General features: G+C 47.4%; 1 protein-coding gene across 1 annotated transcript in view; it reads left to right on the plus strand.

The window, feature by feature from the left end:
- LOC147689151 (acyl-CoA dehydrogenase family member 11-like) overlaps positions 1–17,445 on the plus strand; it is a 367,718-nt gene that overhangs the window by 65,024 nt on the left and 285,249 nt on the right. The window contains exon 3 of the mRNA XM_086942042.1: positions 9,022–9,147. Within this exon, the coding sequence (XP_086798168.1) occupies positions 9,022–9,147 (126 nt within the window). The remainder of the gene's footprint in view (positions 1–9,021; positions 9,148–17,445) is intronic.

A 17,445-nucleotide genomic window follows, 5' to 3' on the forward strand; every position in this document is an offset into this window, starting at 1 on the left:
AAAGGATAAAAGACTTTGATGGTAGAGCATTTAGAATTTACTAAAATGAATATTAGACATTAAAGAAAATTAAAATATCATTATTACACTTCAGCTAACTTGGAAGAATATCTTCAAATCAATACGGAGTGTATTTCTGTTTTTGTCACTCTCTTTGACATGGGTGAACTAGTGCAAGAAATGTATGGTGCCCCAACGGATACAAGTTATTTGGTTGTATGTATCCTTATGTCTGTCTGCAGACAACAGAAGACATATTAATAGAAGTCTTTCCGCAGTTTTAAGCAGTTCATGGTCTTCTTGCTAAAGTTTCCCATGTGTCCTTGGGTTTGGTCTCATTGTGTTATAACTCATAACCTCTCAGTTTAATGCTCACTGTTGCAGATATCCTAAAATCCTGCCACAGGATTGGTGAGTATATCCAGTCCTAATTTTAGTTCACCTTGCATTTTCATGGCTGTGCATGCACCACTCACTGTTTTCAGATGTCTGGTTTCTCCCATCCTATGTCAGATGCCCTACATTTTCAATATGGCTACCACCACACTTCTCTTGGACCTACTCATAGACCCCCTTTTTAGCCATGTATGAGTGCCTGGGTGATGGCCCACCCTGTAGTATAGAGACATAATCAGATGTTGTCCCACAGAAGATAAACGACTATTGTCCTTCTAGTACGATGAAAATATAATGACCTAGCCTCTCATTTTTCTAGAGGCTGACTGGTAGTCTTAGTCTCTGATGTCAGCACAGGCACACATTTTGACGCTGGAAGGTCTTGCTGCTTTTTCCGGATTGCATTTATATGGTTGACTGTGAATGTGTAAACATGTCTCCTCTATGCTACATCAGACACTTTGTGTGCTTAGTACAGCGCCCTCTTGAAGAAACCTACAGCAGACCCCACTGAACTTAAGAACTACTGCCCCATTTCGCTCCTCACATTCCCTGCCAAAGTCATTGAGAAAGCCGTCAACAGTCAACTCGCCGCCTTCCTCGAATCCAACAAATCCCTCGACCCTTCACAGTCCGGCTTCCGAGCCAAACATAGCACCGAGACCGCCCTCATCACGGCAACAGACAACATTCGAACTCTACTGGACAACGGAGAAACTGCTGCCCTCATCCTACTCGACCTCTCCGCAGCCTTCGACACAGTCTGTCATAACACCCTTATACAACGCCTCAGCAACGTCGGAATACAAGGAAAAGCATTGGACTGGATAATCTCGTTCCTCGCCGGAAGAACCCAGAGAGTCCGCCTCCCCCCTTTTAGATCAGAGGCCACCAAAGTCATCTCCGGCGTACCCCAAGGATCTTCACTCAGTCCCACCCTCTTCAACGTATACATGAGTCCCCTCGCACCCATTCCGCGCCAACACAACCTCAACATTATCTCCTACGCAGACGACACTCAGCTGATCCTGTCCCTCACCAAAGACCCAAACACCGCCAAAACCAACCTACACGAATGGATGAAAGAAGTAGTAAAGTGGATGAAGAACAGCCGTTTAAAACTAAACTCGGACAAAACGGAAGTCCTCATCTTAGGATCATCCCCCTCCGCCTGGGATGACTCATGGTGGCCACCGGCCCTGGGAACCGCACCCATACCAACGGACCACGCACGTAACCTGGGCTTCATCCTGGACTCCTCCCTTTCGATGACCAGACAAGTCAACGCCGTCTCATCATCATGCTTCAACATCTTATGTATGCTCAACAAAATCTTCCGCTGGATCCCCACCGAAACAAGAAAGACGGTCACCCATGCACTGGTCACAAGCCGACTAGACTACGGAAACACCCTTTACGCCGGAACCACAGACAAACTACAGAAAAAACTCCAACGCATCCAAAACGCCTCAGCCAGACTCATCCTAGACATCCCCCGCCAAGCTCACATTTCCGGTCACCTGAAAGACCTCCACTGGCTCCCAGTCAACAAGAGAATAACGTTCTGTCTCCTCACCCACGCACACAAAGCCCTCTACGACCTAGGACCCGAATACCTCAACACGCTCCTGTCCTTCTACACCTCCACCCGCCAACTTCGATCGTCCAATGAAGCCCTCGCCGCAATTCCACGCATCCAAAGATCCACCATGGGAGGAAGATACTTCTCTTACTTAGCGGCCAAGACCTGGAAATCCCTCCCCACCCACCTCCGCCTCACACAGAACCACCTCTCCTTCAGAAAACAACTAAAAACTTGGATATTTGATAAGTAAAGCTCCCCCCCACCCTCAAGCGCCTTGAGACCCTCTGGGTGAGTAGTGCGCTATACAAATTTAACTTGACTTGACTTTAACAGTCCTGCTGTGCTGTTCACATCGATACGCAAGGCATGCATTTGCCAACAATCTGAATTGTCTTAATGAGGTTGTTGGACCTGTCAGCCTTAGGAACGTCTTCCCCCAAACTTATTGCCTTTGCCCCCACTTTTTGCTGAAATTCTTTTTGTTGAGTCTAGGACTCTGAACTTTATCACTGCTAACCAGTGCTCGCCCTTAAACATGGTCAAATTGGCTTATGCCAAATTAGCATATTTAATGTACTTATAAGTCCCTTGTAGAATGGTGTATCATATACCCAGGGCCTGTAAATTAAATGCTACAAGTGGGCCTTCAATACTTATTGTGTCATCCTCTTAAATAGGCCCTTAAAACATGTCCTGTGTCTGCCGCTGCAGCCTGAATGCAGGTCTAAACTGCCAATTCTCTAATAAAAGAGAGAGGGACCCTCTACCAAAGGGATGGGGTACCAACTGTTGACTTTGTCAAATAAGAAATTCCCTCTGGCCACATAAATCAACACAACATAAATGACAACCAACAATACAGGCAAACTTAATAGTGCAGTAGAAACCAAAACTTTGAAACAACAAATAAATCTCCAAATGTATAAATTTATTAAAATATAATTAAAAACTAAACAAATAGTAATGGTAAAATCAAGGGAACACAGTCAATATAGGGAACAAAAAATCTTCACAGTTAATCACACAAGTTCCTAAAGTATAAAAGAAGGAAGAACTCAATAAGGTTATATTCAGCAACAGTCAGAATAGTCCTTAGTTGGTAATATGAGTTCTCTCCCCCAATTCTCAACGCGTTTCGACGGACCAAAGCAGTTGTAGCCGTCTTCTTCAGGAAGTTTATTAGCTGTATTCCCCAGAGTTACTATGATTAAAAGTTTAAAAGAGAAACGAGTCTCATTATTTAGATTTAAGAATAGTACACAAAAAATCATACATAAGGCTTAATTCATCTGCTACCCAATAGTTTTTTTAAAAGTTCTCACTACTGCACCAAACAATATGACACCATTCATTAACAATTACATTAAGAACATTACATCACATATAAAGAGACATATCATTGCTGTTCCTCCATTCTTTTAAGTTCTTCACTTTTTTACCATTACTATTTGTTTAGTTTTTAATTATATTTTAATAAATTTATACATTTGGAGATTCATTTGTTGTTTCAAAGTTTTGGTTTCTACTGCACTATTAAGTTTGCCTGTATTGTTGGTTGTCATTTATGTTGTGTTGATTTATGTGGCCAGAGGGAATTTCTTATTTGACAAACTAAACTGCCAATTCGACTTGGCAATAGAACTCCCTTACCCAGCCTGAATCTCCACTTTTATTGCATTTAATTCACCCTAACTACCTTAGGCCCTAGGTAACCCATAGGGCATGGTATATTGTAATTAAAAGGCTAGACATGCACTTTAGGAACTGTCCACTACAAGAACATGTAAAACTTACAAGTTGTTTTTCACTACTGAGAGGCCTACCTCTCCTATAGGATAGGATAACATTGGGTTGCTTTTTACATTTAATAAGTGCTAACATTCGATTGTGGATAGTTAAAATTGTATGTTTGATGTCTGAGAAATTGTACTAAAAAAATCCTCTTTAATGATGAATGTCGAATTTTAAGTTATAATTTTGAAAATCCATCTTTTAGAAAGTTGGCATTTTCATTCCCTATTTGGCGAATGCAGCCTGTTCCTGGGTCACATAACTGGATGTAGTTGGTAGTTGGACCTTGCTTATTCCTCCGAAACAGCCCCGCAATAGGGGGGAGTAGGTGTGCCTGGATGGGCTATCAACTGGCAGGTTGGGGCAGAGCTGGGCAGAGGCCAACCTACCCTGCCTTCACACAAAGGACCTGTCAGCCCTGCATTGTGTATGCAGATATTCAGGAGCTAGACACCCAACTGATGTTCAAGCTTACGCACGACCACAGAGAAGATGCCACCAATTTTTCCAACTGTTTATTATCAGTGGCATCATGGAGGAACAGCAACTGTTTACGCCTCAATGGCACAAAAACAGAATTGCTGGTGGTAGGGAAATCAGTTTCTGCATGGTCACACATGTGGTGGCCTACGGAACTGGGCAGCCCAACTCATCCTGTGGATTCGGTACGCGATCTGGGCATAATGCTTGACTCGGATCTTTCTTATAAATCTCATGTCAGTAAAGTGACAGCCAGGTGCTTCAGCATACTGAAGGTTCTGCGTAAGGTTTTAGATCTTCTCCCCTACGATTCCAGAAAGACCATTGTCCATGCTTTGGTGACTCCCCATCTCGATTATGGGAATGCTTTGCTTCTTGGCTTGAGCAAAAAAGGCCTACACCAACTTCAGTGCGTGCAGAACGCAGCTGCTCGCCTTGTGCTCAGACTTCCTCGCAGAGCATCTCGGAAGACTGCTTTGGCCAAACTCCATTGGCTCCCTATCAAGGAGCGGATTAAATTTAAAGCCCTCTGCTTCGTGCATCAAATCGCCCAGGGCAAAGGCCCAGCCTACTTGAAAAATCTCCTCAGCTTACACCGCCCAATTAGAAACCTGAGATCGTCAGGTGCGATGCTGTTCAAACCCCCTAGGATTACCAAAGCTAGGATGGGTGGATGCTCATTTAGATACCTGGCTTCCAAGTGTTGGAATGAACTTCCGCTCGACCTTCGACTGGAACCTTCTGAGATCAGGTTCCGTGCAAAACTTAAAACGTTTCTTTACCCTTCTGTATAACCATCTTGCTCTTTTCTTCTCTTCTGGCCACTTCTCTTCCGCCTCTGACGAATTAGTAGTATTTAGCGCGGGGACACAATGTTTTTTGTGCAGCCAGGTGCTTTAAAAATGGTTTTATTATTATTATTATTAGACCAAGAGAAGCAGAACATTCAAGCACTTCAGAGGAAATTCTCTGGACACTTCTACTTCAAGATGTAGATGTAGAGTCCATTTATAACGCGCTAACAATCGCTCCAAGGAGCATCTTGGCGCCAATATAAGGACAACCAGATGAAAAGGTTGCATTACTGCTTAAGGAGACCATAACCGGGATCACACTAGCGCTCTGGCCATTGGGTCTGGAAGATTGTAAATCCAGGTTTTCAATTGCTTGCGGAACTCAGACTCCTTGTCCAGTGCTCTTAATAGAGGGGGTAGGGCATTCCATGCTTTGGCACCCAATACCGCTAGGGATTTACCCCGCGGGTTTTGAGTCTGAAACTAGGAATGGTCAAAAGATTGGCATTGGAGGATCTTAGTGCGCGATTTGGACAGTATTTTACACATTTTTTTCTTAAGTAAGTGGGGCCTGAATTATGCACAGCGCGAAAGGTAATTGTTAAAACTTTGTGGAGGACCCTTTTAGTTATAGGCAGCCAGTGTAGTGCATTGAGGGCGTTGGTTGCTGAGGATCTTCTTGGCCATTTCAGAACCAGCCTTGCAGCTGCATGCTGCACCATCTGGAGTTTATGGGTAACCATCTTATTGGTACCAGCATACAGGCTATTGCAATAGTCAATGCGGGAGGTGACTAATGCAATCGTAACAGTTTTCCTAGCTTCGAGGGGCAGCAAGTCGAAGAACTTTCTGAGCATTTTTATTACCCCGAAGCAAGTGCCTGCCACTTTTGACGCCTGATGTTTAAAGGATAGATCGGCGTCAAACTGTACCCCAAGGTTGCGAGCCGAGGAGGTAGTGTGGGGTGGAATTTCTGCCTTCTCAGGCCACCACAGTCTGGGGATGAAATCATTATTTGAGCCTATGGGCATGATCTCGGTCTTTCCTGTGTTTTTAGGTGGTTTTTCCGCATCCACTCAAAGGTGGCCATTAAGCAGCACTTAAACTTTTCCTCCCAGGCCTGGTTGTCTTTGTCCATGACCAGGATCAGTTGGGTATCGTCGGCATATGCTATTACATCTATGCCGTAGGACGATATCAGCTGAATCAGGGGTGCGGTGTAAACATTGAACAATGTCGGACTCAGACTGGAGCCCTGAGGTACTCCCGTGTACAGTGGCTTCTCACTGGAACGGAATTCCCCCAGAGTCACCACTTGTCTCCTGTCACTAAGAAAGTTTTTTATCCACTCTAAGGCAGTACCTTTAATGCCAGATGTTATTAGCCGGTCTATTAAGATGGCATGTGAGACCGTGTCGAAGGCCGCCGACAGGTCTAATAGTATCAGGACGGCCTTCTTGCCTTGGTCTAGGGCTGAGCGGATGGTTTCAGTAGTGAACAGGAGAGCCGATTCGGTGGAATGCTGAGTCCTGAAGCCAGCCTGATTGGGGTGCCATACTTCATTATCTTCCAAGAAGAGTGTCAGCTGTTTATTCACTGTAGACTCAGTGATTTTACACAAAGCTGGAAGTAATGAAATCGGACGTAGATTGGATAGTGTGGAGGGGTCGGGAAGTTGTTTTTTTTGTAAGAGTTTTACAGCTGCCAGTTTCCACTCAGGGGGGACATGGGCGGTGGACAGAGAGTTGTTAACGATAACATTTATGTCCGGGCTGACAATATCCGCAATGAGATGTAAAAGTCCTATAGGACATGGATCAAATGGTGATCCTGATTTGGTTGCCAGGATGGCCTTTTTTGTCTCCTCCAGGCTGATTGTACGGAAAGCTGTAAGCTGGGTGACTTCCTGCCTAGTAGTTTTGTCCTCATATATTTGATCAAAGCTGGGAGCCTCAAAGGAAGGCACCACGTTTAAAAATAGGACCCTTGAACCACCTCTTCAGTTCTTTCTGGACTTGCGGAAGGACTCCCTGCCTTCTGCTATGGTCGGCTAAGTACTCCACAAGTCTACTTTGTAGCACCTAGAAGAACTGCTTTGCTGCCTGGAGCCTGCCTTAAACCCTCAGAGGCCTGCCCTGCTGCTTGTGCCCTGTGCATCACTTGAAATCAGAACTACCAAAGTGACTCCAAGGGATAGTTGGCTGGCATCCCGATCAGAGCTTTTGGGGACAGAAAAGGCTCCACCCATCTTCAACTACCACCTGAAGCCAGCTTGAGTGAGTTCTAACCCCCGCTACCCCTCCCCAAGTGGTGCCCTATCAGTCCTAAACCATTGGTTGTAGTGCCCAGATAGCCAATTGCCAAAACATGGGACTTGGAATTTATTTTGCTAAACCCTGCCCAGAGAACCGAGGAGAGATCGAGGCCAACCTGCTCATTTATCTGCCAAAGGTATATCACCGTTCAACCTGACTTTATAGTAGCTCACACTATGTTCTTCTCCGCAGCAGCAAATCCTGCTCAGCGGTCCTTCGTCTAAGGGGCCTCCAGTCTTGTGTAACTCCCGGCGGTTACAGCCTGCTCCCTTGATGCGCTGGAGACTTTCAACTTCCAAAAAAGTGTCCAAACTTAGAAATGTTCACTGTGACTTCATCCAGCGGTTCCCCAAAGAATATGTCTACTCCTCAGACACAGCCTTCAGGCTTTCCCTGCAGAACTTTACCATCTCAGTACATTCCCTTCAAAGTTTCTCCCAAGTAACCACCGACCAGACCTAATTCACTTCTTATATCCGACTCGTGCCATGATTTGCGACTTTGACTGGGTCTCACTTGACCAAGGGGCATATGTATGAAAGAATGCTTTTGCGATTCTCAAATAGCGATTTTTAGGGAACTGCTATTTGAGAATCGCAAAACGATATGTAAATAAAAATTCACATTTTTTTGCGATCCCCTCGCGTTCCTTAATTGCGGAATGAATGAGAATTGCGTGCGCAATTTGTAAGTACCCGATCGGTACTTGCAAATGGCGCACGCAATTTCAAGGGTGCAAGGGTTCCAAAAGGACACCCTGTTGCACCCCTGAAATGTGCATGTGTGCACATGTGGTGCACATACATGCCCTTAGGGCATGTATGTGTGCCACATGGCATTTTAAAAAAAGCAACATTTTTATTTTTTTAAAGGAAATCGCAAATTACCACCAACTTGAAGTTGGTGGTAATTTGCGATACTTTAAGGCAATATCGCAATTAGCGATGCCTTCTAGACTAGCATTTAGAGAATCGCAAATTGCGATTCTCTAAATACTTGCTCAAAATAAGTGATAGCAATTTTTGCGAATCCGTATTTTGCGAGTAGGTTTAAACTTACCTACATAGCACAAAGTTAAATTGTGATGATCGCAAACGCCGAAATTCTGTGAATTTCAGCGTTTGCAAACGCAATTTAGCTTGATACATATGGCCCTAAATGTCTGCGGTTGGCACTTTGACCTTTTAGGTGCTCATTTTTGCCTTGCACATTATACATTTATAATTCCAGTTCTACTGATTAGATTTTTGTCGTTTTTTTGTCCAATAATTCATTAAAATGTACTACATTGTTCTAAATCAGTGTCGTATTTTCCTTGTGTTGTGTTTTCACTTTATTGCTGTTTGTGTACTTTGCAAATTGCTTCCAAGTTAAGCCTGACTGCTTTTTCTGCCAAGCTACCAGAGGGTTGAGCACAGGTTAATTTAGTGACTTTTTGTGATTCACCTTGACAGGGATTGTGGCTGTTTCTTGGCCAGGGCTAACACCCCCAGTCAGCCAACAACCCAATTTCTCACATATGTTTAATAACATAGCTAGATCTATGTTTTGAAGAACTGCCACAGTCCAGTTACATAGTAATGGTGGGATGCTCTGTAATGCTATGATCAAAAGCAGGTGATGGTCTTTCAACTTATGCTAACTGACCTATTTTGATTAGATTGACCGAGAATATACCGTGCAAAGAGCTTTAACTTCAGTTGGATTCCCAGTGCCTAGACCCTTACTGTACTGTGAGGATACAAGTGTCATTGGAGCAGAGTTCTACATAATGGAGCACGTACAGGTAAGTTTGTCTAGACAAATTATAGTATTTATGTGGCCATCAAAATATTATGCGTGCTAACTCTTTTGTTGTCTCTCTTGCGCTATATCTGTCACTCTTAATCGTCCTCTCTCTTTTTCTCTAACTCTTACCACCGCTGTTTCTGTGTTCCTTTTTTTTTCTTTTTCTTTTTCCTTAATCTTTCTCTTTCTTGCACACTTTTTTTTCTCTTTCTTGCTTCTCCTCGTTTTCTCTGTTAATAATTGAATGTTCATGTCAATAAGATTTTTATCTTGCCTTGCAGCGAAATAGGGGGCATGTTTACCTCAGTTAGAAAGAGCCAGCTTTCAGTTCTTTCTTGCCTTTTTAATCTTAGCCTGGTACCAATGCAGTGCTCAGAACCCTAGTTCACCATTTGCCTTCTTTAACTGGTAGATGTGGCTCCTTCAAATGGCATACAATAGGAGCTCAGAACCTAGGTATCAGTAAGACTACATGGGGTAATTTGTAATCTTGAAACAAAGGTAGTAATTTTCATCACAGATAAAAGCCACCAATGGTGCATAAGTAGTTATGAAAAACAAGGGTACCCCATAAGTTAAACCTGGGGTTGAAGTATTTTTTAGAAAAAACAGTGGTTTCTGGTGGCCTAAAGAGGTCCTCATATAGTAAGGTATGGTTATGTTATTTGAATCAATCTTGGGAGAAAAGCTTTTTTGTAGGGTAACATATAAATGAATACTTAATTTTGTTTTTTGAAGACATATGTTTCAGGTGCTCACATTGGTGACAAAGTGCATAGGGTGACTGAGTGAAAAATTAAAATAAAGCTATATACAGAATGTCACACAAACAAGGATGTATTCCACGGAAATATATACAGTGAAGTGGGGAATTTCCTTGGTTGGGTCGACGGCGTTTCGATCTAGACAATTTTAGATCATCATCAGGACATGGTGAGCTTTCCTGAAGCAGCATTAAAGATTGAGGTAATTTTAGTACTAAGTCCCTACACAAATAAATTCTTAGCATAGTGATTTAGTCCTCCCAGTGGCATATAAAACTTTAAGGCATGCACATTGTTCATAATTTGGTAGGGTTGGTAACCGTGAATTATCGCGCTTATGTGCCTATTCAATTGAATTTAGTTAAGGTACATGCGTGGTCGCGCACTCTTTGAAGGAACCGGGCTTATTTAAAATGATGGCAGAAGTTAATTTCCATCAAAATAAAGGAGTTGATAGTCAGATTGCTCATTCGGTGGATCTGAGAACGTGGAAGACAAAGGGAAGGGGTAAGGGGCTTATTTTGTGATCCTCGTAGGAGTACACATTGGTCGCTTAGTACCCTGAAGGTGGGAACTTACTTGTATCAGGTATCGTCAAGGTTTGAGTTATTTATCTTAGTCTAGCGTTTAAGTTTTCTTGTCTTTGTGTCACAATCTGTGTGCAGATTCAGAACATAGAATTTGTTATTTTTAATCTATTAGTAGTCACCTTTGGACAAAGGACATTTTTTTAAAAAAAAGGAGTTACCAATAGTATTGTGGTACTGTATGATGCAAGGCTGCTGGGGTAGTTTTCAGTTCATGATGATTGGATCTGAAACGGGGAATGAAGTTAGAACCATAGTGATTTCTGCAAGGCAATACTTATGGCATGTATTAAGGAAGGTGATACATTTACCAATTATTTGTACATCGTCCCGGCGGGAGCTAGGGACCAAAGGGAGAATTTAAACCATTAAAAACTCAACCATCAAAAGGTAGGGCGAGCAAAGGAAGAATGATCACAGGTAGTGATGGGTCCGGAGCGCTCTACCACAAGGGGATACACTTACTAGATCACCACGGTCCGCGGTTCAGATGTGTCTGCCTCGCTGCTCTGTCGTTCAGTTCGGGTGAATAACGCGCGTACTGGTTTTTACTTCCTGAATCAGGCCGGCGAATGCGTGCTAGAATCTGTAAGTCGCGCAGGCGCGGGAGAAGGGCAACTCAGTGGGAATGCGCATGCCTAAGGGACGGGACATTATTAACGCCGGAAAGGATTCTATGGTGGACAATGGGGCGAAATCAATGTACAGCGTCTGATCAGTATTACATAAAAACAGTATGGGTTTTGCACAAACATTTGATCTAATGAATTAGTAACATGGACAAATCTATATTTAAGTTGAGGCATTACATATTTTTACATTGTTCTACCGATATTTCAGAAACAGTTCAAACATTAATATGCAACCATAATGTAGGTAGCTTATGGTACTTAGAATCTTGGTATCAGGTGTTAGAACCGGGACCCTGGCCGGCCAAGACTCGCGTCGAGGTCAGTCAGGGATCGCCATTTCTAAGTGTCAGGGCAAGGGAGTCACACACCAAGGCAACCCCTACTCGCCCTCTAGGTAACGTGGCGCGAGCAGTCAAGGCTAAACTTGGAGGCGATGTAAGTTAAGTATCTGCGCACGCACCCCAGCAACAACACCCAAGGCCCACCACAAAGAAACACTCCACCCAAGGTTATGTAAAAATAGCCTTTGTATTATAATAAATATACATCAGATAAAACACACATCTTGTTACACGGTGCCAACAGGCACGGGCGGTATTTACAAGGGATATTTGTACAGGACAGGGCCACTTGGACCACTGTCAAGGGTATCAGCACTTTGTAAGCAACACTTTCAGCACTTTAGCAATACCTTCAGTAATAGCACTTTAGCACACAATATAAAGGTAGAACATACAACCAGTAACCACTGGTCACAGGACCTCTCTAGCACCACCTGTACTAGGGAGAAAACAACCACCTACACGTCACACTACCTGTAGGGGTGTAAAAGCAACACACATGATGTCGTAACATTCAGAGGTGTAAAAGCACATGACGCATAAACACATTCAGAGGTGCAGCACAAAGAGAACACATGATGAATAATCTACCCATTCAGAGGTGTAAGCAAAACACATGATGCCGTAACATTCAGAGGTGTAAAGGCACATGACGCATAATCAATACATTCAGAGGTGCAGAATCACTAACAATTTCCCCAAACTCACCAGTCACCACCTGTGACTGTCCCGGTGTCCCAATGTCAGGGCCTAAACGTGGCAGTTGCCCACAAAGTGCTGGGCAACTGGAGCAGGGAAAGTTAGCGCAAAGTTGGAGCCTCTCTGGGCTCAAAGAACCACCACTGTGGCACTGGTGAGCCTCTCTTAGGCTCTCTCACCAGTAAGGGGGGGGCTGCTGAGCCTCTCAGGGCTCCAGCAACAGAAAAGGTGCAGCCTCGCTGGGCTGGGGGGTCCCTCGCTCTGGGGACCCACAGCAATAATGCTGGCCAAGAGCCACGCTGGGCTCTAAATCAACTGGTGCCCCCGGGGCACCTCGTGGCTCCGAAACGCGGAGATGCTCCCTGAGCCCTCAGGCTCAGAACACACGGGCGCTTCTCTTTGGGAGTCCCCCCTCTGGGGACTCGACGTGAACGTGGGGCGCTCAGAGCCTCTCAGGGCTCGTGAAATAAGGAAATGCCCCCTGAGCCCTCAGGCTCAAAGCACCCAGGCGTGAGGTCGCGCTACAGAGAGGGGGCGGGGCGGACACCGGCAATGTGTCCCGACGCTCCCCCCCTCCTCTGCAGGCACCAGCACTCACCGGTCTAGCGCTGGGCTCTCCAGCGGCGGCGGGTCTCTCCCGCTGGTCCCGGGGATCTCCTTTCCTCTCGGGGAGCCTCGGCAGGCTCTCTCGTGGCTCGGCGAGGGAGGCGGGACTTCCGGTCGGCCTTTCCTGGGCCGCGCTGTGATTGGCCGGGCCTCCTCACTACTTCCGGGTCGCCGCGGGCAGCGCGGCGGCTCGCTTTAGGCAGGCAGGCGGGCTCCCAGATGATCCGAGGAGTGGGCTCCCTCGTAGATCGATCCAAAACCGGCAAAACAATACGGCAATGAGCGGGGTGGCACCCGCGCCGTCAAACCACCACACAGGGCGGGCAAAATGTAGCGCTCACAGCGCTCGGGCACAATCCAGCGCTCTCCAAGCGCTAGGCAGGCGATCTCAGCGCTCCCAGCGCTGAAGGGCAGAGAGCAGCGCTCTCAGGCTGCAGACAACGAAGTCCTCAGTGCTCCCCAGCACTGGAGGACAGGACAGGGCTCCAGCAGGGCTGGAGGCAGGCAGGGGGGGCAAGGCTGGGCCAGAGCCAGCACACTGGGTCTCCAGGCAGGGAGACTCCCCAAGTGGCGGTCCTTCTGGCCCCAGCAGCAGCAACAGCCCCCTCTGGCAGGATCCAAAAGGAGAACATTTTCCAAGGGGACACAGCCCCTTCTTATACTGTAAATCCCTTTGTTACAATGTGCAGGGTGGGGGGAAAACCAGTCGCAGCTGGTTCTGGAGCACTCTTGATGGCCCAACCACCCATTCCTTTCACTGGGGAGGCTAGGGTCATTAGACACACCACAGGGGGGCGGAGCCAGCATTGTGTGGGGAAAACCCAGCCCATCCAGGACCCAGGTACACTCCTCCCACACATCACTCATGCTAATCTCCCACTCACCACCGGGCAGACCCATCCAGACTTCCTGGAGCCTGGCATGCCAGCCAGCTCCAGCCAATCACGCTCCAGCACCCTCACTGTACACATATCTCAATGTCCAGAAGTAGCACTTCCCAACTAGACACACACATGCCGCAGACACCATCTTGCAGCATTCACTCCCACGAGTTTAAGCATACCAAACTCGAGCCTGCACTCCCCACGCATCAGGAACTAGCAGGGACACACACATTCCCCATGCATTCCTATGGGAGGGCAGGCCAGCCATACTTCACGCACGCACTTTCACTCTGGGACTCAGGGGAAAGTGCGCAGAGACCCAAAAATCACTGACACAGGGTCACAAATAAGGCAAAAAGTCTAGGGGTGAACCTGCCCTGCGGGCCAAGTCCAACACAACCCCCTTCCAGCCAAAACGCAGGGGAGAACAATCACCACCGTGATGGACTTCCCTGCTTGGGGCGATAGAACACGGACGCAGGCCCGCCACTGCCGGGACACTCTCCTGTTCTATGCCACGGTGAACCCCTAGGGTTCCTTCTAAAGCTCCTGTAAGGACCAACTGGGCTACCCCACTGGTACTCCTCAGCTGTCCGCGGCCAGGACCCGGCCCTGGGCCACCCAGGTGCCACCGGTCCTTGCCAATTCGCAGAGCGGGGGGTAGTAACCCCTGGCACATAGTGTCCATTCTCCACTCTCCCTGTCTGCAAGACAGGACTAGACTGCCACTGGTTCACCAGCCTTTGGTCTACAACCTCAGGCGGACCAGGAGTCTCAGGGAAGGCTCTCCTCCCCTTACCTCGTCTTCCAGGGTTCCTCCTCCTCCTGCGAGGGGTACCCTTACAACGCCACTCCAACCCAGGGTTTAACCCCTCAGGTTGCGCCGGGGTCAGAGGTGGGCTTTCCCACCCTCTGCACCCCCTTCCAGAGGTCTGCCCTCTCCCAACTGGAGCAGTTCCCCTGGAAGAACCGGTCAGGATACTGCTTACAGTCGTCCTACCCTTCAGGTCAGGCCGAACCTGCACCTGGCCTCCCAACCTCCGGTCTAAAACCTTTGGTGGAATAATTGCCTGGCACTCCAGGACTTCTGGGGACTCACACGCAATCCCCCTGAGGCTGACACATGACCCATGTGTCGTGTGACGGTCTGTCTGGCGCAGATCTCCCGCCTCCTGTCCACCTGACAGGGCGCAAAGATCCCCCAGACCAGAAGTGGCGCCACCCGGGTCCACCCAAGACCTAGCCCAACTGGCTAGTCTCTGGTCCACTGGTGCATCCACTGGGAAACTCGTCCCCCAATCACTCCTCGCTTCGGACTTCTGTGCCCTCCCCACTGGAGCGACACTGCCGGACACTGGAACCCCTGGAGTTCTAGTTACAGACACTCCAGGTTCCCTAGACACTAGGAGATTCTCCTCAAGTGTACTAACAGGACAGCCTAGGTCCCCAACCTGGTGTTCCCTCAAGAAACCACCCCAGTTCTGAGACAGGGCTTCGGGCCTCGGGGTGCTCTCAGCCACCCCCTGACTCCTGCTCCACTGAGCCAGGCAGTCAGCCCCTTCACCCTTCTCACTATACTGGGACCTAGCTGGGCTACACTGAGCCTCTTCCACCACGCTGGGCTGGAAGCTCCCTGTACCACTGCTGTTGGACTCACTCTCTAATGACTGTACAGAACCTCTCGCACTCTCCCAGCGGTCCGCTTCGTCAGCAAGCTCACATGCCTCAGACAATCCACACCCCAACAGGTGTGTGCGCAACTCTGGAGAACAACAACTGAGCAGGTGCTCCTTGACAATCAGATCAAACAAGACATCAAAATCATCTCTCGTGTTAACCTTTACCCAATCAAACAGTGTCCCACAACATTCATCCTCAAACTCCTCCCACGACTGGTGAGGCAGCTTCCTACTGCCCCTGAATTTCAACCTTAACTCCTCCTCTGGGGAAACAGGTACCAGACTGGGGGAACTGGGAGTGGGACTGCTCGCACTGGGTTCTACATAGCTGCCACCACTGGACTCCACCCTCCCTGGGGGATCCAGAAAATTCGGACTGCGGGCAGGGGATAACCTACTCTCTAGGGCTATCTTCTCCCTGGCCCAGGCCCTCTCAGCCTCTGCAATCCGCTCATTCACACCCAGCTGCGCCATCTTCCAGGCATACTCTAACCTGAGCTTCTCCATGGCCAGCTGGTGCTCCCTCTCTTCTCTCCTATCCATCCACTCCTCTGGGGACAGGGAAAGGGATGGGGTGCTACATCTGACACGGGACCCAGCAAGGGACTCCCTATCTAGGGGGTACTCGCTCTCTGCTGGCGCCCCTTCACTGTCAAACTCACTCTCCACATCAGACTCTTCAGGGCTCCCCTCAGACCCACCACCCTCATGGTGAGCGGTCCGGGCCCTCTCCCTCTCACTGTGCTCACGCTCCCAGTCACTCTTCTGCCACAGGATCATGTTATCCCTAAGCTTGGACTGGGTGTCTGACTCACTCACTGGGATGTCTCTCTCCTTACATAACCGTACCAACTCATGCACACTGTACTTAGACAGGCCACACAGGTTAAAAGGAGATTCCATCTTGACAGGATGCTCACAGACACGTGCAACACAAGGGAACTAGCAATCTGAAGTAGAAGTACACAATTCCAAAACTTCCACTCTCCTTAAAAAAGAACTCACTCATGCGTCCAGGGAAACACACCATTCATCCACACACACCCTCCCCTCGGATCAGTAAGGCAGTTTCTACCACCCCTGACTTCTCAACCTGACCACATGTGACACAGGTACCAAACTCTGGAAGCAGGGCGGGGGACAAATGTACTGAACACAATTATCAAATTACACTCTTCAGGAGAAGCAATAATGGAACTTTACCAAAACACAATAATCCCCAACAATGTGGTCATCTAATATGCAGAGCTTTGTAGTGGCCAGTTGCTACTGTGGTACAACGCAAACACAAATTCTTATCCCACCGCTTGCCGCCAATGTTAGAACCGGGACCCTGGCCGGCCAAGACTCGCGTCGAGGTCAGTCAGGGATCGCCATTTCTAAGTGTCAGGGCAAGGGAGTCACACACCAAGGCAACCCCTACTCGCCCTCTAGGTAACGTGGCGCGAGCAGTCAAGGCTAAACTTGGAGGCGATGTAAGTTAAGTATCTGCGCACGCACCCCAGCAACAACACCCAAGGCCCACCACAAAGAAACACTCCACCCAAGGTTATGTAAAAATAGCCTTTGTATTATAATAAATATACATCAGATAAAACACACATCTTGTTACACGGTGCCAACAGGCACGGGCGGTATTTACAAGGGATATTTGTACAGGACAGGGCCACTTGGACCACTGTCAAGGGTATCAGCACTTTGTAAGCAACACTTTCAGCACTTTAGCAATACCTTCAGTAATAGCACTTTAGCACACAATATAAAGGTAGAACATACAACCAGTAACCACTGGTCACAGGACCTCTCTAGCACCACCTGTACTAGGGAGAAAACAACCACCTACACGTCACACTACCTGTAGGGGTGTAAAAGCAACACACATGATGTCGTAACATTCAGAGGTGTAAAAGCACATGACGCATAAACACATTCAGAGGTGCAGCACAAAGAGAACACATGATGAATAATCTACCCATTCAGAGGTGTAAGCAAAACACATGATGCCGTAACATTCAGAGGTGTAAAGGCACATGACGCATAATCAATACATTCAGAGGTGCAGAATCACTAACAATTTCCCCAAACTCACCAGTCACCACCTGTG

This window comes from Lissotriton vulgaris, chromosome 10, assembly GCF_964263255.1.
Source record: "Lissotriton vulgaris chromosome 10, aLisVul1.2, whole genome shotgun sequence".
In the NCBI taxonomy this organism is placed as follows: Eukaryota; Metazoa; Chordata; class Amphibia; order Caudata; family Salamandridae; genus Lissotriton; species Lissotriton vulgaris.